This window comes from Anolis sagrei, chromosome 4 (genome assembly GCF_037176765.1).
Source record: "Anolis sagrei isolate rAnoSag1 chromosome 4, rAnoSag1.mat, whole genome shotgun sequence".
Classification (NCBI taxonomy): Eukaryota; Metazoa; Chordata; class Lepidosauria; order Squamata; family Dactyloidae; genus Anolis; species Anolis sagrei.
In genome coordinates, this window is record NC_090024.1 from 35,482,963 (window position 1) to 35,505,621 (window position 22,659).

Sequence of the window (22,659 nt, forward strand, 5' to 3'; positions counted from 1 at the left end):
ATTATGTATCTGCACTGTTGAGTTGTTTAGTTATTTTGAAAAGGACACATCAAATTGTGATCTTTTAAAAGTTGAAAATAAAATTAACCGATGGATGGAAATCCCTCAAACCCTTAGACATTTTTCCTACAAACCTCACCATTCTTAACCCTTGACCATGCTGGCTGAGCCTAATAGGAGATGCAGTCTCAAATATCTGGAGAGCTCCAGATGGGATGCTTTCGTATGTCAAATTCTCACTTACAGAAACTATCTTTAAGCTTATTCATCTTCACTACCAATATTCTTCCCATCAGTGAAAGATTTAGTCTTTGCCATCTTGTCATTTTTTCTTTGATTTCACGCCATTTTTTTTCATAGTTTTTTTAGTCATTGAGCATTACTGCCTGTGATTTGAACTCCCAAATATTTTATTTTTGTTTCTACTTTTATCCCCAATTTTTCTTGCAATTCTTCTTTTCTCTTTTTTTGTATATTTTTTTGTGAGAAATTTAGTTTTTTCTTTGTTAATCTTTAATCCCGCCACCTCTCCAAATGTTTCTATAACTCTCCACCATTTAGTCCATTGGTCTATTGGGTCCTCCATTATACAGACTATGTCGTCCGCGAACGTACATGTCTTATATTTATTTAGTTTCACACTTAGCCCTTTTAACTCTTGGTTGCTTCTTATGGCCACTAATAAAATTTCTAATGTCATAATAAAGATCAGCAGGGATAGAGGGCACCCCTGCCTTGTCCCCTTATTTATTTTAAATTCTGTTGTTAATTGTCCATTTATTATAATTCTTGCTGATTGGTGAGTGTAAATTGCTTTAATAGCATCAATAAAGTGATACCCCATGTCCATTTCTTTTATCAATTCCACTATAAAACTCCAATTAACCTTGTCAAAGACTTTTTCAGCATCTAAAAACAAAAAGCCCACCTCTTTTTGATTATGTTTTCCATAATACTCTATAGCATTTAATATTATTCTTGTGTTGTCCTTAATATGTCGTCCCGGCAGAAATCCTGTCTGGTCTTTGTGTATTCTTTCTTTTAGTACTTCCTTTAGCCTGGCTATTAGTTTTACTATAAATAAAAACTGAGATACTATAATTAATTTTCTTGTTGCCAAAGCAGTGGTGAAAAACTTGTTTCACCTTAGTCATCATTATAGGGCTTCCATGAGATTTTGTGTGCTAAGTCACACAGTTCATTATTTTTGACATACCCAGCTACCCAAGACCAAGTAACAACAGTAAGAGCAAACTAAAGAATAACAGACAGGTTCAAGAATGGGAAAGGAGTATGGCAGGGCTGTATACTCTCACCCTACCTATTCAACTTGTATGCAGAACACATCATGCGCCATGCGGGGATTGATGAATCCAAAGCTGGAGTTAAAATTGTTGAAAAAAGCATTAACAACCTTAGGTATGCAGGTGATACCACTTTGATGACTGAAAGGGGGGAGGAGCTGAGGAGCCTTCTAACCAAGAAGAAAGAAGAAAGTACAAAAGCTGGGTTGCTGTTAGAGCAATGGAGAGCAATGACCAATCTTGATAAAACAGTGAAGAGTAGTGACATCACACTGGTAACGAAGATGTGCATAGTTAAAGCAATGGTATTCCCCGTAGTAACCTATCAATGTGAGAGCTGGACCATAAGGAAGGCTGAGCGAAGAAAGAGAGATGCTTTTGAATGTGGTGCTGGAGGAAAATTCTGAGAGTGCCTTGGACCGCAAAAAGATCAAACCAGTCCATACTCCAGGAAATAATGCCCAACTGCTCACAGGATGGAAGGATATTAGAGGCAAAGAAGAAGTACTTTGGCCACATAATGAGACAGGAAAGTTTGAAGAAGACAATGATGCCGAGGAAAATGGAAGGAAAAAGGAAGAGGGGCCAACCAAGGGCAAGATGGATGGATGTTATCCTTGAAGTGACTGGCTTGACCTTGAAGGAGCTGGGGGTGGCGACGGCTGACAGGGAGCTCTGGCGTGGGCTGGTCCATAAGTTCACAAAGAGTCAGAAGCAACTGAACAAATAAACAACAAGCTACACAAGAAACAAAGGCTAGTCAAGACAAAACAAAATTGTTGGAAATTAGAACAAACTATTAGGAAGTTAGGTATTGCAGTTCATGATTCTGTTTTTGTTTTCAAAAAAGTAAAGTGAAATAAAGAAACCTATTGTATCACTTATGTGATTATTATAACGTGCAGATAAAAGAGAAGCAGTAACTAGAAATTGTAAGAAGTGATAACACAAGTGGGAAAAAGAGCATATGTAAATATGCAAACATGAGGGATCCATCTTAGACATTCAGCTAAGAAACTAGGATCAATGGGATATTTAATTTTTGTAAAGTTGATACATTCCCACACCCCAAATCATTTACTTATTTTATTTATATTGTGTTTTTCTCCATGCATCAGACCCAGGCATCATAGTATGCTATGGAAAACCCTCTTGCTCTCAAAAGTGATATGGCATGAGTTGAAGAAACACAATTCTTTGGATCCTGAATATGAATCGCTAATACCAGAGTAATTGTTAGAGATATAACAATGTGGTTTAGGAGTCATGTTTCTGGTAGCAATTCAAACTAACAAAAAGTTTAGTACATTACTTTCAAAAAATAATTTGTTACTCAAAGCAATCTTTTGAGAAATGACCCACTGTCATTACTCAGTGAAATCAAAACCAAAATGTTACTTTATAAAAGTATGTATCATGTTACTATACCATCAAGCCAAAAATATCACTTATCTGCATTCCTTATGACTGCCTGACATTATAATTTGTCTTTATAATCTGTAATTCCTCAGCACTTATTCAGCAGCTAGAATCCTTCTATCCACATAATTTTACCTACACTGAACAATTGTGGGATTCAAGACTTATGAAACCAGATTACTCATCAGCACAGGGAAAAGGGAACAAATTGTGCCTATGTTATAAAAAATAATAATACAAATTTTATTTATATTTTGCCCTATCTCCCCGAGGGGATCCAGGGCAGATTCCAATGGGTAAAAAAAGGCAAACATTTGATGCTTTGATATGACCACAGACACAAATACAATAAACCCAGAACAAACCAGACATCTAAAACCAACTTAATGTGGTGTTGCAGCCACCACTATTCTCAAATGGTCACAAAAGTGTCTAAAAGAACAAGAAGAAGGTGGAGAAACTTAGTCCTCCATTCTTCTTGGAACTCTTTGGTCACCTGAAACCGGAAACATGAACAGTAGCATGATGGTCCAGCAAGACTGCTGTGGACTTGGCCCGGCTGGACCATATAGACCAGTGGTTCTCAATCTGTGGGTCCTCAGGTGTTTCGGTCTTGAATTCCCAGAAATCCCAGCCAGTTTACCAGATGTTAGGATTTCTGGGAGTTGAAAGCTAAAACATCTAGGGACGCACAGGTTGAGAACCACTGATATAGACACTACTGCTTCAGGTATTGGAGAGTGTGTCTGGCTACCTCCCACCTCTCGCAATTGCTGCTCCAAGCTGGCCACAAATTTACCGGCCAGTGTAACCTTGCACTCAGACAGGGATGGGCAACTGTGTGTGGTTGAGTGGACATTTCCTTCAGATTTCCTCCTATTGGACACATGCACACACATGCCAAACTCAAGTATTTGTATTTTCCTTTGCAGTCCTTCTCAAAATAGTGACAAGAAGTGGCATTGTCTAGTCTCCTGTCACCGTTTTGCGAGAGAATATGGGGGAAAACAGAGGTGGTTGGGAGTAGTACAGAGTTCTCAAGATATTTTTGTGTGTTTTCACATGAGGAAAGATTGGTACTGTGACTGGATCTTACAATTTAAGCTGAAATGCAAAGATGTGGGGGGGGGGAGCAAGGCTTTACATATAAACTCACATAAAAAAATCCCAGGGGTCCTGAGATATACGGCATTTTCATTCCCAATAGGTGCTTCACTTGTGAAGTCACGACATGCGTCGCTGCTCCCGTTGTCATTGCACTTATCACTGGCTCCGTGAGCAAGAAGGTGGCACTGCCCAAGTGCAGCACAAACATTGCTACCTAAGAAACCAAAAATATATAGCAGTGGTTACACAAGGACATAGTTACTGGTACTAATTCAATAAAGCAATATATCCATCCACTTAAAAAAAACAAAAAAAGAGGGGGGGGGGTGAGATAGCTCCATGAGCTAGTCAAACAGTAAAGTTGTTGAATTACGCATTGCATAGACCACAGGCAAATGTTCAACACATGTCCACTTCCATACATTTACTAAATGCTATCTCTTTAATATCACTGGTTTACCAGGCTCTGTGTTGAGATTAGTTAGAATAACAGCTGGTTCTGCCAATATGTATTCAGTGAAGTGACTTCTTTGAATATTGGCTTACACTGTTGTTTTCTCAGTTACACCAACATCTAAAACTATACAGAATACTAGAGAAGAAAAGTAAGCCACCCTGAGTACGGTAGCCCGATTCAACTCAATCCCCATCCATGCCCCAAAATTACATTTTCTTGGCAAGGGGGAAGATGAACAAAATTGTGCCATGAAAAGTTATTTTGTTCTGAGCTCCACTGCTCCTTGTGTCTTTTTTTCTTTTCTTTTTCTGAATTGTTTTAATTGTTCCAAGTAGCTGCACTCGATTGAATTTCGGTAAACTGCTGAACTTGTTCAGTGAGTCCTCCATTATTTCTCCATTCTTTGAATATAAAGGGAGCTTAAGGATTTTCATTTGTTTTATTTTTAATTACTGCAAGCCTACATTTTTACTGAGAGTCACTCTTAGCTTTTAGCAGTTTTGTATGGTCTCAGTTGTGGCTTTAGCTTTTTTTTTTTTTTTGTCTTTAAACTGTATAGTTAATTAGAGCTATTGCCACTATTTAATTTTACTTTATTATACTTTTCTATATTTTAATAACTTCTTCCAGCTCTTGCTTCATTAAAAGATTTTCTTGACAAATTCACACCAAACTAGATATACAAGGTAGATATTTTATGGCCTACAGTGTTGTCAGTTTACAGCCCTCTGACAAACAGAATTTGTTTCCAGTTGAGCAATAAATTACCCAAGAAAAATCTGTTTTACTTGTAGTGGTTACATTTTTTACAAACAAAAACAATACACAACTTCTCCAAAGAAATGTTCTATCTTATGTGACAGTATGTTTTCTGGCTCAGGGCATTTTAATGGTGTGTATTGCACACCAAAAACTGCCCTGTGGACAAAAGCATTTTTATAGTAGGCCCTCCACCTTCATGGGGTTGAGGGGTGCAGGACTTCCAAATACGGTAAGTGGGAAAACAAATTTAAAAAACATTTTTAATACCTCTCTAGGCATCTCTAGGTTTAGCTTGGAGAAGACTGGGAGTTGGGACGTAATGCCTGTGTTTAAATAAGTGAACAGAAGTTTGTTTTCTGCTGCTCCAGAAACCGAAACATGAACCAATTGATTCACATTACAAGAAAATAGATTTTACCTAAACATTAGGTGGAACTTCCTGACTGTAAGAGCTTCTTTAGGTTTGACTTCTTTAGGTTGTGCATTTATTGGTAAATCTGTAGCCAAGTGTAGCCAGAAATGCTCTTGACCAGTGGTTCTCAACCTGTGGGTTCCAGATGGCCGTCAACTCCCAGAAACCCTAACAGTTGGTAAACTTGCTGGCATTTCTGGAGTTGTAGGCAAAAACACCTGGGGACCCACAGGTTGAGAACCACTGCTCTAGACTGACCACAAAGGTGGCCACATGCACCCTCACAAACACACTACAGTGGTGTGTCAGAGTCTGCATAATCCAGCCAAACCAAAATCACATCAGCCCTGGTGGACCATCCAAGTACTGTTGCTGCTCCCAGATGACCATAGTGCTCCATATGAGCTTGGATCCATCACAGGCTTCCTGTGCTTTATTTGGCAGAGGTACCTATGCAACCAGGAAGAAAAAGTAGGCCAGTCTCCACACTCTCAATGATTAAACAGACCCTGCCTGATAAAGAGGAGATGGCAGTGGCTCTGTGGAAAGTAGACCAGTCTAAATCAGTTCCCAATCTGCTGCCCATAACTGTCCTGAAACCAAAGGTTTGCTTCAGAGGTCCATCATGGGGACTTCCAGAAGTGATCTCAGAGTGAGTTCAGGTTATAATGCTAATGTAGATGAGTCCTCCAAGAGCATTGGAGTATGGTGAGGTCAGGCATTTTTCATGAGTGGCTTAGTTGTGTATTCCTGGGTTAGACTAGGGGCTTCATTAGACTAGCGTTGTAATTCATGCACCCCTGCTTCCTTGGCATCTTCTAGCTCCTGCAGAATTCTGGGAAATGTAATTTTGGGTGAGGCCTTTGGAATTCAAAGCCCTAGATGGCTCTACTAACCTTAAGATTGTATGATCCTATGATTCTATGAGACCAAACAGATAACATAACCCTGCAATATATTGGAGGCACCTGGGCAAAGAAGGACATTTTTATTCTACATATTTTTCAAAAGTTAGTTTAATGGAATTGGTGAACTTCAAGATAACAAAACATTTTTCAGAAGACTTAGTTAAGTTCATTAAGGTGCTAAATGCTAAGAAAACTCAAAGGGATTGGCCTTCACTTCCTGTCTCCATTTTGAGAATATCTGCAGAAGAAATAAATCTTTTTTCCTTTACAGATGCAAAAAAGAAGAGAAAGTACCTCTTTCCCTACTGTCATTTTGGAAGCGATTACAGAATAAAACAGGGGTATTTTGAGTTTGTATTGGTGATGTGACCCATGGAGGACTATTCGTCGCTGGACCCTACCGATTTCCCACCCTGCAATCCAGCAAAGCATGGGAAGAATTAATCTTGGGCTAGTTCTTGCAGCTGTCAACTTTGTACTAATTGCTACCATAAACATGTTGGGCCAACCCAAGAACACTATACCAAGAAGGGTTGAATGGAGGAAATGTTGTAGAAAGAGATGCTATGGATGTCCAATATCCACATTTAAAATCTGGGAGAAGGTGTATATTTCATTTTATTAATGTTACTGATTGGATCCACTGGCCACTGTTCATCAATTAGCTTTTTTTAAAAAGGCTGAACTCAGTTGGATTGTGGTAATCTCTCATCACTGCTAAGCCAACAGTTAAACCATTTTACAAATGTTCATTGCATAAATCCTAACACTGTTGCCCCCAGAAAAACTGAACTACTGTAAAATTAAAAATTAAAAAGAACAACTTCAAGGACAAATGGACACAGGAAAATAACTGTGCCCTTCCAACATCAGCAATGTGAAAAAGAGATACCTTGTTTAGATGAACTGCTGGCCATCAGTCATCACAAAAAAGAAAGGGTAAGCTAATAGTATGAAAATACATTGTGTTTTAGTAGGGCGTCACTCACTTTTGGCAAGCCTGCTCAATAGAAATGGACTTTAAAGTGGGCACAAATAGGTCTCTTATTCAGGATAATAGGTCGGGGTATATGAAAAATGTGTTGTGGCCACCATTATATTTGGGCCGGAAACAAATCAGAACTGGATTGTTGAATGGGTCCAACAGATTCATTAGTTTGTATAATGCAAGTGGCATATAACACCACAAAATAACAAAGGGATAGCACTGACCTAGAAGGGGAAGTAGCAGAATTCCTTTGGGTTTTGTTCCTACAATATCTCTGCCAGCATGACCACAGGAGTGGAGGGATTTTGAGAGCCATCTTCCAAAAGTAATTTTTCCAAGTTCTAAGTCAGATCCAATTAAATCTCTGTACTGCAGAGATAGGTCTTCTCAGTAATAACCAAGCACGCTAAAATCAGTCAGCATTTGGAGAATTTCAGGGCTCCACTGAAATGTATTGTTATTTGCCTTCAAGTCAACTCTGCCCTATGATGACCCTATCCTAAGGGTTTCTTAGTAAAACTTATTCAGCAGAGGTTTTCATTTTAGGCTCAAACACTGCAATTTGCCCAGGAGGTCCAGGAACAGAAAGGAAATCCATGACCCAATGGGTGTGCCAACCCTGATTAGCTGTAACCAAATAAAGTTGTGGTTTTAGTCACCCAACATCTTGTGTGGTTTGCTTATGATTGTGCAAGAAACTGCTGACATTCACACTTGCCCAGAAAAAAATAGGGTCTGATGCTGGTGAGGTAAAGTGTTAATTGGAAAGGAAATAGGAGAGAAAACACATAAAGCTGAAAATGACAAAAGGCAGCAATCCTGCCTCTGCTGTTCAGAGATTTAGTGAAGAAAAATTTTGGAGAAAAACGGCACACATTTTCCCACAGTTCACCAGCTATTGAGTATTAGTTCAAAAGCATTCCTTACTTTGCCATTAGATAAATAGTGATTACAACAGAATAGCCTGATTAGCTCTTGTTGCCAGGCTGAATGAGAACAAAAGATGTTTTCTTTCCGATACAGTCTATCAGTAGCTAATAACAAAGTATTTTGAACATAGGGCTGTTTACAAGAGTCTGTGTGGAGAAGCTAATTTAGAACAACAAAAACAAAAAGACTAAGCCAGTTTCATATACACAACAATGTAAAATGTCCATAGAAAAACACACAAGCTCTTGATTTCCAGGCTCCTACAAAACATGACCCAAAAAAATCTTTCTTTAGAGAACCACAAGAGTCCAGTGTGTGGTTCAGCCCATTTGTGGTAGACATAAAATTGTGCATGTGTTAGAAGTGGTGGAAATTATTTCTGTGCAACAAAACAGTCCACCAAGTTGTGCATTTTTGCCGTAAAAGAATTTGTGTAGACGAGTGGTTTTCAGCCTGATGTTTTGGCTTTCAACTCCCAGAAATCCTAACAGCTGGTAGACTGGCTGGGATTTCTGAGAGATGTAGGTCAAAACACCTGGGGACCCATAGATTGAGAATCAATGGTGTAGACCATTCACAGCCTATTATGTAGTTATGTATCCAACATTTTCATATAGCAGTGTGTGCACTTGTGTGCATATGTGGTGTTGAATGAATTATTTGAAGGGTGACTTGTACATGACAGAGAATGATGAAATTTCATTCATAAAAAACTAAAATAGCTTTGTCCATTTCTTAAAAATATATTTTGGATATAACTCACATCTACACAAGCAATATACATTTGATATAATGTATCTTTTGTCAGCTGTAAACAATACTGCACAAATTCATAAGTACACATAGAAGCTCACCATTTGGAGTAAGTATCTTTGACATTGGTTTGTTCAGCCACTAGCTGATAAACCAACACTCTAGAATCATAGCACTGGAAGAGACCTTGTGGGTCATCATTCAAAGCACCCTCGACAGACTTCCAGGAGGCCTTTTATAGAGTCCAGAGTCTATAGAAACACCAGTTCTGATTTCACCGCCCCAAGATATCCTGGTTGTTAAGAATATCTTTATGAACTGTATTCATATTCTTCTTTGATAAAGATAAGTCACTATTATATGTGAAACCATCTACAATGTTCATACCTCAGTATCTGAAAAAGATAATTATTTATTAGCCCCTTGGTGATGTAAATGTGGCATGCACTATGCCTCCTGTTAAAAAGATGCTATCATCAGTATTCTCAATTTGCAAAGGATGTTAAGCAGGTCGATTGGACCTACTGGCTGTTTTATGTGAAATTACAGAACCCTTCCAAACAAGCTCAAGATTCATCTTCAGTTATGTTTTATAGAAAAGTGCACCAAATAGATTAAGACAGTGAAAGGCTCAGATCTCCTTGTTAAATTGGTCAAATGGACCGTAACCTGGGAAGAGTCTTACGAAGCAATAGGGTGTACCACAGCATGTGATATTTGCAATAAACTTTCCTACGAATAAAGAAACTGTTGTCTACGCAGCATGATACACCAGCTTCTTCCATCTTCATAGGGCTATCATCTGAATCAACCACCATTTATTCTTTGTAGGTGCCTCCTTGGGAATTAGAATGTGTGGTCTTACACATGGTGCGGAGCCAATGTGGTGTAGTGATTAAAGAGCTGGAGTGGGTTTGGAAGAACTGGTTTCTGGACCCACTGAGACATGAAACCCACTTTTTTCTGCCTGACCTACTTCCCATGGTTGTCATGTGGCTAACATGGGGAGCAAAAAGAACATTAGGTAATTGGAGGAAAGATGGGGAACAGCAATAGCTGCTGGGTTCAGCAATAACTTGGTGGATCAAGCAGAGCCATTTCCCAAAATCTAAGCAGGAATCAGCTCAACTGAAATACTAGAGATGTTGTGCCGATTTTATTTGTAAAATTACATGAAGGAACAAAGCTTCTTTCATTCTTAGTTTTTGTGGTATTGGAGATGTAGCAATAGGTTCTCTTTTCATACTGCTTACATAATTTTATACCTCAGATCATCTGAGAGGACTTCATAGTGTCCCCTGGGACCAGCAGCAAAAGGAGGAACTTTAATTTACTGCTTATCTGATATTACACTGCTTATCTGATATTACACTGATGTACTGAAGGAATTAGAGCCGGCATGGTAAGTGTTTGGCTAGGACTCCAGAAACAGAAACTCACTGGCTGACTTTAAGCAAGTCACACTCAGTTTTGAGTGAAGGCAATGACACACCTTCTCAGAATAATTCTTGTCAAGAAAGCCCTGTGATAGGATTTCCATCAGTTTGAGTAGACTTGGAATGATATAGTCAACATTGGTGGAATCATGTTACACTTACTTGAATGAGCCCTCCTAATAATGAAACTGCTGCGGCAACTCCAATCCTCTGCATCTCATAATCAGACAAACCCAAGACTGCGGAGGTATTGTTTGTTGTGAAATTGTTCCTCACAGGTGGAACAAGACGCTCAACAGCATTGGCAGATATCAAGGAAGTCAAAGCAAAAGTTCCTGTGAAAGAAGAAGATAAATAATTTAATTTCCACTTCAAGATGTCTCCTGTTGTGATCCTAAGAGGGAAGTAGCATTGAAATGTGTAAATATTATGTCCAAAACATTTTGCTTAAACTGTCAGTTTGGGGTTCAGGAACAAACCTACAACTACATCTGCATTGCTCTAAGTATATATTCTGTTTCCTCAGCACATTACTTTTAGGTGTTTGCTCCTTGCCATGAAAATGCATTTGCTTATTCCAAGCCCATGCACACACAATGCAAATAATTATAAAAACAACCTTTCTGCCTGTATGCAGCTGCATACCTGTGGTGTAATCTGTATTACACTTGAAATTTATACAGATTTGGACAGCACAGTAGTATGACAAGCTTCCACCTAACAGTAGTGGTGGCAACTGATGTGAATTCATTAAAAATGGTGAATTAAAACTTTAATGGAGTTCTGAAAGATGCTGAAGCCAATCTTCAAACAAGGTTCGGCACCATGGACTGTTCTTCTAAAATTCAGATTAAAGGCTGCAGTGGATTCACCGCCCCATTGACAGAGGCCACAGCTAGCACTGTTCAAAAGAGAGGTCTGCAACAAAGACTTTTTGCCCTTTTACATTACAAAATAACCCTGCTATATCTCCACTTGTTAAGTGTCATGGTTTCATCCTGTGGAATACAAGGACATTGTCCATGGGACACCCAGATGTTTTTATGTTTTACCATCCTTGTGGGAGGCTTCTCTCATGCCCCCACATGGGGACTGGAACTGACAGAGGGAGCTCAACCTGCTCTTCCCGGATTTGAACCTCTGACTTATCAGCCAGCAATCCTGCTGGCACAAGGGTTTAACCCATTGTGCCACCCTTGCAGATGACCAATTCTCTCACACCAGAAGCATGTTTTACAAGTTGCTCCCGACACAAAAAAAAAAAAATCCCATGGAATCCTGTGATTACCAGTTTAGGGAAGGGTACTTAGAGTTGGCTGTCTATCTACAGATGCAAATATGGCCAAGGCAAATCATCAAACAGAGATGTCTTTGCTATGCATTTTCATTCAGTGAAATTCTGTCCTGTTTATTTGCAAAAAAGCCCAATGCATCCAGTAGAGCTTTCTCCTTTTTATTAGGCCAATTTAGGATTATAGTCATTCAACTATATTTAATTTATTTTCACCATTTCATAAAAGAATAGTTATCCTTCCAGATTTGCATGTTTGAGTTTTGTGGATTTGATTAGTCACATATTTGATTTATATGTTATCCCTAGGAATCTCTAGGTTTTCCAGTGTATATCTAACTCTAGATCCATGCTGGAGAACATAGAGGTTCCTAGAGAGGTGTTTTCTTGGGTAAAGAAGAGCATTTTTTAATTCCCAGATTTTCCATTTACACGGAGGCTTGCACTCCTAACCCCAGCAAATGGGGAAGGTTGACTGCATTACTCTTTAAAGGAAACATAATAAAACAATATGATAGCTCTCACTGATCTGTGAAACCAGGGATGGAAAATGTATATCACTCCAGAGATTAAACTGTAACTCCCATCATAGTTAGGCAGAAAAACCAGTAGTTTGAGGGATGATGGGAGTTGCTGTCCAGGAGCATCTGGAGGGATACACATTCCCTTCATTAAAGAATCATAAAATCACTCAGACTTACAAGGATTAGAAATTGTACTTCAGAGACAAAAAACAAACAAACAAATATAGCATCTCCAAAGTTACATTCAATGGACAATATAACTCCTTCACCTATCAGAATTTGCTGATGAACAACACTTTCCTTTTGGAAATGTTTATTTCATCTAAAGGTGAGCTAGACAGAGGAGATTGTGTGTCAATTGTACTGCTCACCTAAAAAAATGAAAATCCAACCACATAACAACATTTTTCCAAAGTACCAGATGGCTTAAGTGCCTTTCATGAAGAAACCAAGCTTGTCCCAGTTGGGCAATTATTTCACTAAAAATGAAATAACTACGTAATGTCTACTTTGCTGATTCAGAGTTATCATAGCTTCCAAGGAACTTGCCACAAAATTCAAATCCAACTTGCCAGTGAGTTGCAAGGGGCCTTTGACAATATGCTTTGCATACGTTTCAATGCAAATTCTATGTACTTTGGACAGAAAGTTGCTTTCCCAGTAGACCACATGGCTCCTACAGAGCTGTTAAACGTAGCACTGAATGCACGTTTTGGCATACAGACCGTTTTTGGAGAAACCACGCAATTACTCAAAAGACAATGATTGCTCCTTAGAAAGCATAATAACAACCAACCGGAATGTGCATATACTTGGGCTTTTCAAACCCTGAGGGGTTAGCTTTGTGTGTGGTTCCATGGAGCTATGAATTTCCAAGGCAAAACACCCCTCCCCAATATCTGAAAGACTCCCACAGTTCTTTCTCTTCCTTCATCCTTTCCAGACTCTTTTAACTAAAGAGAAGCAATGACCCCCATACCCCACTCCATTGTTTTCTGCAACTGGGACCAGATGGTCTCTTTTTTAGGGGGAAGCGTCCTCTGCTTCTCGTTCTGGGAGGTCATTGCCTCAAATTATTATCTTGAGAGGGGGAGCCTTCCTTTGTTCCTAATTGGGATGTCCATCAGAAGTTATAAATTATAATCTAGGTTCATTGAACTCCAACAGTAACGTGAATACAGATGGTGGTAGATTCCTTGTAGCAATGGGACAGAATCTTGCAAATCAATTTGCTGTACTATGACCAATGAAACTAGTGGTGTCATTTATATGGGTACTGCTATCAATGTACACAGCACTCTCTCCACCACTAGAATTTCATAGGGCCCTTCCACACAGCCCTATATCCCAGAATATCAAAGCAGGAAATCCCACATTATCTGAGTGTGGACTCAGATAACCCAGTTCAAAGCAGATATTGTGGGATTTTCTGCCTTTATATTCTGAGATATAGGGCTATGTGGAAGGGCCCTTAGTCTACATTACAAAGGGAGATGGAGATAAAGAAGGATATGTTATATCAGACCAAAACCCTTGACATAAATGGATTCAAACAGACACTACGATGAAACAGCAATCACTAGGATGCAACCACCTTTCCTGGATCTGGATTTTTTTCCTTAGATTTGCTAAACTTAGACTTTTTACTAGGGGTGGCATTTTAAAACCAATTTCTACAAGAAGAATTTGCATATTGTTGCATATGCAGAAAAGAATGTTTCTTGACCAAAATATTGTTTTTTGCATAGAAAATGCTGTTTTATATGCAGACAATGCTGCTCTTTTTGCTAAAGCTTTGTGCAGAACAAGTCTCCAAGTGCATTATCTTCTGTCCCAAAAATAATATTTGCAAAGAGAGAAAGGAAATAAAGAGGAAAATACAAGAGCTTGGTTGAACTAATGAAATTTATTAGTTCAACCAATTTATGAAATGAAAAATGTGAATGATCAAGATTGATGTTCAATGGCAACCTACTCCAAATCAAAGTCTTCAAGCCTACCATAGTAAGGTAAAAACTTCCAGCCCAGGGGAAGGAGTGAAGGCAACAAAGTGTGGAGTATGATATTTGAAGAAGGCACTCCTCCCAGTTCTCAAAGTTCTGGGTGGCTCTTGATGGTAGACCATAAAGATGTCTAAATTCTCCCTCACATCAAACTGTTACTGTATGGATGAAATAATCCAGCCTTCTCACTTGATATCTTCATTTTCTATAAATATAACAGAGATAACTTTTCATTCTCCAGCCACACAATCTCAAGGGAATTAGTTTCTGGTCATTTAGATAAGTTCAGAAATGATAGAGTTGAAAGAGACCACAAAAGCCATCCAATCCAATTCCCAGCCATTCAGAAAACATGTCCAAGACACTTCTGACTGTTGTCCATCCAACCTCTGTTTAAACATCTCCAGAGGAGATGCGCCACCTTCCAAAGTACCATATTGTACTGTCAAACAGCACTTACTATCAGGATGTTTTTTCTAATGTTTAGGTGGAATCTCTTTTCCTTCAATTTGAATCCATTGCTTTGTATCTGAGTCTCTGCAGGAGCAGAAAACATGGTTGCTCCATCTTCAATATGGCATTCTTTCAAATAGTTTATACAAGGCTATCATGTCACCTTCTTTCTTACTTACTTACTTAGGCGATCCCTCGTTGTCACCTTCTAACTTTGTCTTCTCCAGATAAAATGTGTCTAGTTCCTAAGCCTTTCCTCATAGAAATTGGCATCCAGATCTTTTATCATTTAGATGGCCCTTCTCTGGGCATGTTCCAGCTTATCACTATCCTTCTTGAACTGTGATGCCCAAAACTGAACACAGTATTTCAGGTGAGGTCTGACTAAAGCAGAACAGAGTGGCACTATTACTTCCCTTGCTCTTGACACTATAACTCAACTGATGTATTTACTGATTGATTTTGTTTAGTATTTATATCCTGTCTTTCTCACCCTTGGAGGGGGACTCAGGGCAGCTTACAAAAGGCAACCATTAGATGCCAGCTATATACAATACATATGCATGTAGCCTAGAATCACATTGGCTTTTTAGCTGCTGCATCACACTGTTGACTGTTTGTGGTGTAATGAGACTTCTAGACCCCTTTCACGTGTATTGTTATTACAACCCTTCCTATATCTGTGCATTTATTTATTTTTTCTGCTTGAGTACAGTAACCTACATTTCTCTCTATTGGAAATTCACTTGGTTGTGTTTGAGTCAGCTCTCTGATCTGTTAAGGTCATTCTGATCTTATGCAGTGAGAGTCATCTGCATAAACCCGATAAATGATTAACTGGAAACAGCCATTGGAAATTTACTTATTCAAGGAAAATAGAAACTGTATCTACAGCAAGTAACAATGGATATTCAATGTGCATGATTTGATATAAATGTGGTTTCTCTATTATTAGTAATATGGGCTTGCGCTTTGATTTTCACCCAATTTACATCTAAGACGAGTTTTCTCCTCACGCTTGCTCACATGAGTAAGCCATATATTGTTGCTAGCAGAATCACTGTATGTTATCTTCAGAATCATAGGCAGCAATTTGTTGTACACATATTTCCAAAAGACAATGGGAAAGGGCTGCAGCTCGCTTGTATTCTTTTTAAGTTTCAGATGAGCATTCGGTTGGCTCACAGGATTCTGGAAACATTATGCTGGACTAGTTAATCTAATAATTTGTTTGATAGTGAAGGGCTCTCTTTGATGTTTTTCCATTAGTATTGGCTCTTCACAATAAGGACATAATTCACTGCTAATTGCTAAGCCACAAGTAATTTTTGGCAATTTTCTTCCCAGAGCAAGAAAGATGTCAAAAGCCACACCGTTTTCAAAGATGATTTGCATCTTGGCACTTACTGTATGCAGAATTTGTGTATGGAGTTTTTGTTTTGCTATTTTCTGTGAAGAAAATATTGGGGTATTTTTGCACAAAAATACTATGTGCCATTTTTGTAAAGAAATCTCAAATAGTCTGACAACTCAGAAATTATATTTTTGAATATTTTCAAATATTCTTTCTGTCTCTACTTGACAGCAAGATGTAAGATCAGCCTGATAATAAAAGCCATTTGAACACTTGTTTGGCAGAGAAAAAATCTTGATGTAGTATTAAAGATGCAAATACAAGCAATAAATCATAATTATGCTTTATACCAGCATTTCTCAACCTGGGGGCCAGGACTCATGGTGGGGGTCATCTGGGAGTTTCAGAGAGATCGCCATATTTCTGATGGTCTTTGGAACCCCTTTGGCAGAGAAGGCTGAAGATCTCTCCTCCCGTCCTTCTCTTCCTTTTTGGAAACAGATGGCAAATCCTCCTCCGCTGTGATTGGCCAGCCTCTCAGCTGGCCTCTCAGCCAAGGGGAGGGCTGTTTCTGAGACTCCAAGCAACGAGGGGAGAGGTTAACTATCAATCCCAGCAATTACAACTTGCAAATGACAAAATCAATCCTCACCCTCCAAACCCAATGGTATTCAAATTTTGGCATATCAGGTATTTGTGCCAAATTTGGTCCAGATCCATTGTTGTTTAGGTTCACAGTGCTCTCTGAATGTAGGTGAACTACATCTCCCTAAATCACCATCAATTCCTCCCAAATCCCTCCAGTATTTTCTGTTGGTCATGGGACTTCTGTGGTCATGGGAAGTTTGGCCCAATTCTACTGTTGGTGGGGTTCAAGGGGCTCTTTGATTGCAGGTGAACCATAAATCCCAGCACCTACAACTCCCAAATATCAAGGTCTATTTTCCCCAAACTCCACCAGTGTTCAAATTTGGGCATATTGAGTATCCGTGCCAAGTTTGGTCCAGATCCATCATTGTTTGAGCCACAGTACTCTCTGGAGGTAGGTGAACTACAACTCCAAAACTCAAGATCAATGTTCACCAAACCCTTTCAGTATTTTCTGTTGGTCATGGGAGTTCTATGTGCCAAGAACGGTACAATTCAATCGTTGATGGACTTCAAAATGCTCTTTGATTTTAGGCGAACTATAAATCCTAGCAACTACAACTCCTAGGTGACAAAATCAATCCCCCTCCCAACCTCAGCAAATTTGGGCGTATTGCGTATTTCTGCCAAATTTGGTCCAGTGAATGAAAATACATCCTGCTTATCAGATATTTACATTACGATTAATAACAGTAGCAAAATTACAGTTAAGTAGCAATAAAAGTGATTTTACGTTTGGGGAGTTCACTACAACATGAAGAACTGTATTAAACAGTTGTGGCATTAGAAAAGTTGAGAAACACTGATTTATACAAACTTAAACTAACTTTCTGAAGTGTGTTTGTGCCTTCAAGTCACCTCTTGGCTTATGGCAATTACATGAACTTCATCCCATTCTCTTAAACAAGAAATATTCAGAGGTGGGTCCTGCCTGTTCCTTTCTGTGAAATATAGCCTACATCATCTGGCCTTGTGATGATGTCTCCCATCCAAATACTATCCAGGGCTGACACAGTTTAGCTTCCACAAGCAGATGGGGTATGGTGCCATTAGAGTACTTAGGCCCCATTATTTCTTAAATGGGGAGGAGGGTGTAGTTGCAGAGGAAGTATAGCAATCTGCACACATCAGCATACACATTCATGTAGTTCTTTTAGTTCCCACGTCCTACAAGTTGCAAGTCTGGAACATTACCTTCAAAACAGCTCAACTAAATATAATGGTCATTGAGCGAATGGCTTTACGAACACAGCCAATGAAGGTACAACACATTAAACACTGTTTTGTTTAATGCAGTTTCTCAAGTCACTCCTGACACACACACACAAACAAACCATGCTCCATTCACTGCTGTTGAACCTCCGACAAATGATTATAATGCTTGTCTGCTTGACTTGTGCCTGAGGGTTCAGTTCATCTTTCACAAAACATAATGGAAATAAATTAAGGTACTCAGTGTTCCTCCATCAGAAAACAGACCAGTTGTTCTTCTTTTGGACCAGTTATTCTTTTAAACTCATTGTATATGATAAGTCATATTTTATAACAAAGCGGTACAGGTTCTTAAAATAGGTAGACAAATGCATCTGTTGTATTTTCAGATTTGGTCTGCAAGGATTTAGAAGCACTTACCTGTGGCAACATGTCTGCCCATTCCAAACATGGCATAAATAACAGCTGGGAAGAGCGCGCCATATAATCCAAAAACAGGATGCACTGAAGAGAGAACAGCAAAGGCAAGCCCTGTAGAGAAGACAGAGTGGAATTATGAGTCGTATTATATTTCACGTAATTATCGGGCATAAGTCGCAATTGGAGTCCCATGCTATGCCCATTTTAAAAAGTCATCTAGCGTAATATATAGTGATAGATTTCTCAGTTTTCTACTTAGATAGACTATTTGTTTATGTAGCGTCGGTAACTCTCTCTCAGGGCCTTTCCACACAGCCCTATATCCCAGAATATCAAGGCAGAAAATCCCACATTATCTGAGTGCGGACAATGTTGGGGATGATGGCAACTCTAAACTTAGTGCTCTTCCACACAGCATCAAGGCAGAATAACTCACAATATCTGCTTTGAACTGGATTATCTGAGTTCACACTGCCATATATCCCAGTTCAAAGCAGATAATGTGGGATTTTATTCAGCTGTGTGTAAGGGGCCTAAGAGACCTATTCACCCTCACATTTGTGGCGAATTCTCACTAGAATGTGATGATCAGAAGTTGGATTGAGATCCATGGGCAAACTTTAGGGCGATTTGCAATAGGTTACACTGGATTTCTGATACTCAGTTGCCTAGCAATAGTATCAACTTAAAAAATAACACATGAACAAAATTCACTACCATTGGGTTGCTGAAAAAGGATGCTTGTTTTTTTAACCAGGTTGAGAATCCCATTGAGTCTCAAGTGTTGAGGGGAAAAAAGCCAAATGTTAAAATGTAATAAAAAGTAAAGAAAAAAGGGAAGGAAAGAGCCAAAGGTGTGTATGATTTGTATATGAAAGGATGTATGAGTTTGGTTCTGATGTGTCTTCAAGTTGCCTATCAATGTAATGACAAACCCATTAATTTCATACTATTCTCTAATCTCTGCACTAAGCAGTGTAAGCACATACTTTGATAGATAACAACAACAACTTTATTTTTGTACCCCCCTTCATCTCCCTGGAGGGACTTGGGGCAGCTTACATGGAGACGAGCCCGATCAGCATAGTTAAAAGGTAATGCACTAAAATACATAAACAACAGCATAAAAACAAAATAAAACAACATTTAGCTACAATTAGCTCCTTAATTTTTAATATCATTTTGCCTGCATGACCTATATTTTTTATTGGTGAGTCACGGGGTTCTTGCATAATAAATAAACAAATCCCAGAAGCCTGCATTGTGCCCACTCTATTAGAGAGCAATAGATCAGCCACTCCCTCTAAACTTCAGTATAAGCACCCAACTACAATATGGGGCTATTATAATGATAGATTTGAGAAGAGATGCCAAGGGTCATCTAGTCCAGTCCTCAGCCATTCAGGTATACATAATCCCGTTATCCTCAACCAATCCCTATTTTTACAAGGTGAGATGATGCATGTTGTAGTCCAACTCAACACAAGATTTGGAAGCACCTGTCCCTGACACAGATTCCCCCAGACTCCAATCGGTTGATCCATGCTAGAAGAAAAGGAGAATAATCTGGTACCTTCAGAAAGACAAATGGGTCAAAATGAGTTGCTTTCCATGATAGTAAACATAAGTGAACCCGAACCAACGGTGTGTTGCAACATGCAAACAAGCCCATACAACCCAGCTACACTGACAAACCAACACTGTCTTGATCAAGGGGAGTAGTTGTGCCACAGTACTGGCCTTTGGTCAGACCTCATCTGATATATTGTGCCTAGGCACCACAATTGAAAAAGGATATTGACAAGCTGGAAGGGTGATCAAGATGATAAAAGGTCTGAAAACCAAGCCCCATGAGGAACGACTTAAGAAGTTGGGAGTATTTAGTTCGAAGAATAGAAAACTTTGGGGGGGGGGGGGGCTTACCAGCTTATTTTCTGTTACTCCTGAGATTACAACACAACCAATGAATGAAAAAAATGCAAGAGGTTCCACCAAAACATTATTATGGTAAGGGTTTCTTTGATGGTTAAATAGATTGACTTAAAGGGTAGTGACGTCTCGACAGTTGGATGTCTTTGAACAGAAGCTGGGTAGGCATCTTTCAGGAGTGCTTTGGGTAGGTATTCCTGAATGGCAGAGGAGTTGAACTAGATGGTCCTTGTGATTCCTTCTAAAAGTTTATGATTCTATGGGCAGCTGGCAAATGTAATCGGACTGAGAGTGTTTTCATTCTTGCTCAAGGATAGTTGCACACCAGCCAGGAGGGAAGGAGAACCAAAAACTAAGGCTTAGCAACAAGACAGATTTTGTTTGAAATTATAAAGGAGTGCAAGTTGTGTGGTAGGAGCAGAGCCTGGAACGTTAAGTGACATATGAACATCCTCCAACTCAGCTTGAGAGCTGCCAGCTTTTTTATACCAGTCTATTCTGACTGGTGCTGGCTTTCCAGAATCTCAGGAAGCCCTATGTCATAACTAGTTTTCTAAGACAGACGGCAAAAAGGCTGAAGATGCTAAGAGATGAAGCTAATATCCTTCCAATTGCAAAATATGTGCCCTGCTAAATGAGGTACTATCCTTCTTCACAGAGCATTTTCAAATTCCATGTGGTGTATAGGTTTACTAATCTCAGAAACGTTGGGCTTATTCAGAACCAATTTTTCAAACAGATTCAAAAGTCATTTTCTTCCCAACGTCAATATCACATGAGGGAAAATGAGTGAATTATTAACAAGGAGGAACAACCTGGCCACTGGCCCTAAACCCACAAGTCAAGGTCACAATCCAGTCAAATCTAAGCCCTTTGAAAGCCCAATGATTTCAATTGCCAAGATCAGTTTGGTTATTTAAAAACCATCTTTTGTTGAAGGATTAAGGCAGTGAACAATAAATGTGACCCAAACCCAGCCATATTACCACAGAAATGCAGTTAGAAACCATAAAATACAATGGCAAAAGGAGTAAAATTGCAAGAGGTCAAGCACTCAGGGAGGTTTTGACTTGGAACCTAAATGTTTATAAGATTTGTGGTAGTCAAGTATAGTTCTACAGCAGGAGCAAGTAAGTGAGAGTCTTTGGGGGGCCACACTGTCCACCCACATGCCCTACTACTGCCACCGCCGCCAATCCCTCTTAATAAAAATACAAAATGTTCCTAAATACTGAAGGAGTGATTTTGCCGTTTTTCCCTTCTGTGGGTCTTTCTTGAGTCCAGGAAAAACCAACAAGTAAATTGGGAGTCATGAAAGTGCTAACGGGAGTTATTGGAACTCTCAAAATGGGCTGAGGCTACTTTTTATGCAAACCTATACAGCGGGAGTATTTCACAATTATAGTGCCATAAAAGAGTTGCCTTCCTTAGTTTTCACAACATAAATAGGAAGGGATTCTCCTGCATGTGATTCCCCCCCCCCCCCAAAATGGTGTGCCTTCACCCTTCCTGTCAACCTATGATAACTCCATAAATTTCATAATGCTTTCTTAGGCAAGGAATCCTCAGGGATGGTTTTTGCCAGTTATTATCTCTGAAATATGAGTATAGTTTGAAGCATCCTCTCTTCGTTGGTGATCTCCCATTCAGTAGTAACCAAGGCCAATTCTGCTTAGCATCCAAGAACAAACAGAATTTGGTTCCTTTAGGATATTCAGACTCTACACTCCACCAAACCTTACTGAGTTTTAAAATGGTAAGCACCAGCACATTCTATCCAAAAGCAAATCAATGAAGAGAGCTGTTTCTCCAAACTAGAGCAAACTCACTGAATCAGTTCAAAGACATAATTGTGTTAGTCATTGAATCTATGGGAAATGGGTAAATCAAGATACATACTCTATTAACTGAATGAGTCTACTCTAAATGAAACTATCAATTGGATTTAGGCTTATATGTTTATAATGAGTCAACAATGGTAGTCTTATTTTAAGACACAGAGAAAAAGAATTGCAGTCATCGTGATCACTAATGAAATTTCTGTATCATAACTCATTGAAATACTTTATCTAAACTGATCCACATAAATAGTTTATTCATCATTAAATATGAAAACAACCCTGTGGCCTCATCTACATTTCTTGACAGAAATTAGACATCTAGGATATCTTAATCCAAAAAGAACATCTTCACTTAGGGCTATGATATTCCCCAGAAACTCTGGGTAATTTCAAATGAGGCTATCTCATACATTACATTTTAATAGGGCTTTGCATGCTGCAGTGTTTACATTCCTTGGTTGCAACACTGCTTTGTCCATCTTTCTTCTTATCAGAGAAAATCCTTTAA

The 22,659-nt window shown here is 39.0% G+C and overlaps 1 protein-coding gene across 1 annotated transcript in view; it reads right to left on the minus strand.

Moving 5' to 3' along the window:
• SLC26A7 (solute carrier family 26 member 7) overlaps nucleotides 1-22,659 on the minus strand; it is a 97,895-nt gene that overhangs the window by 60,939 nt on the left and 14,297 nt on the right. The window contains exons 2-4 of the mRNA XM_060775588.2: nucleotides 18,382-18,492; nucleotides 10,639-10,811; nucleotides 3,880-4,044 (exon numbers count right to left, since the gene is read on the minus strand). Of these exons, the coding sequence (XP_060631571.2) occupies nucleotides 3,880-4,044; nucleotides 10,639-10,811; nucleotides 18,382-18,492 (449 nt within the window). The remainder of the gene's footprint in view (nucleotides 1-3,879; nucleotides 4,045-10,638; nucleotides 10,812-18,381; nucleotides 18,493-22,659) is intronic.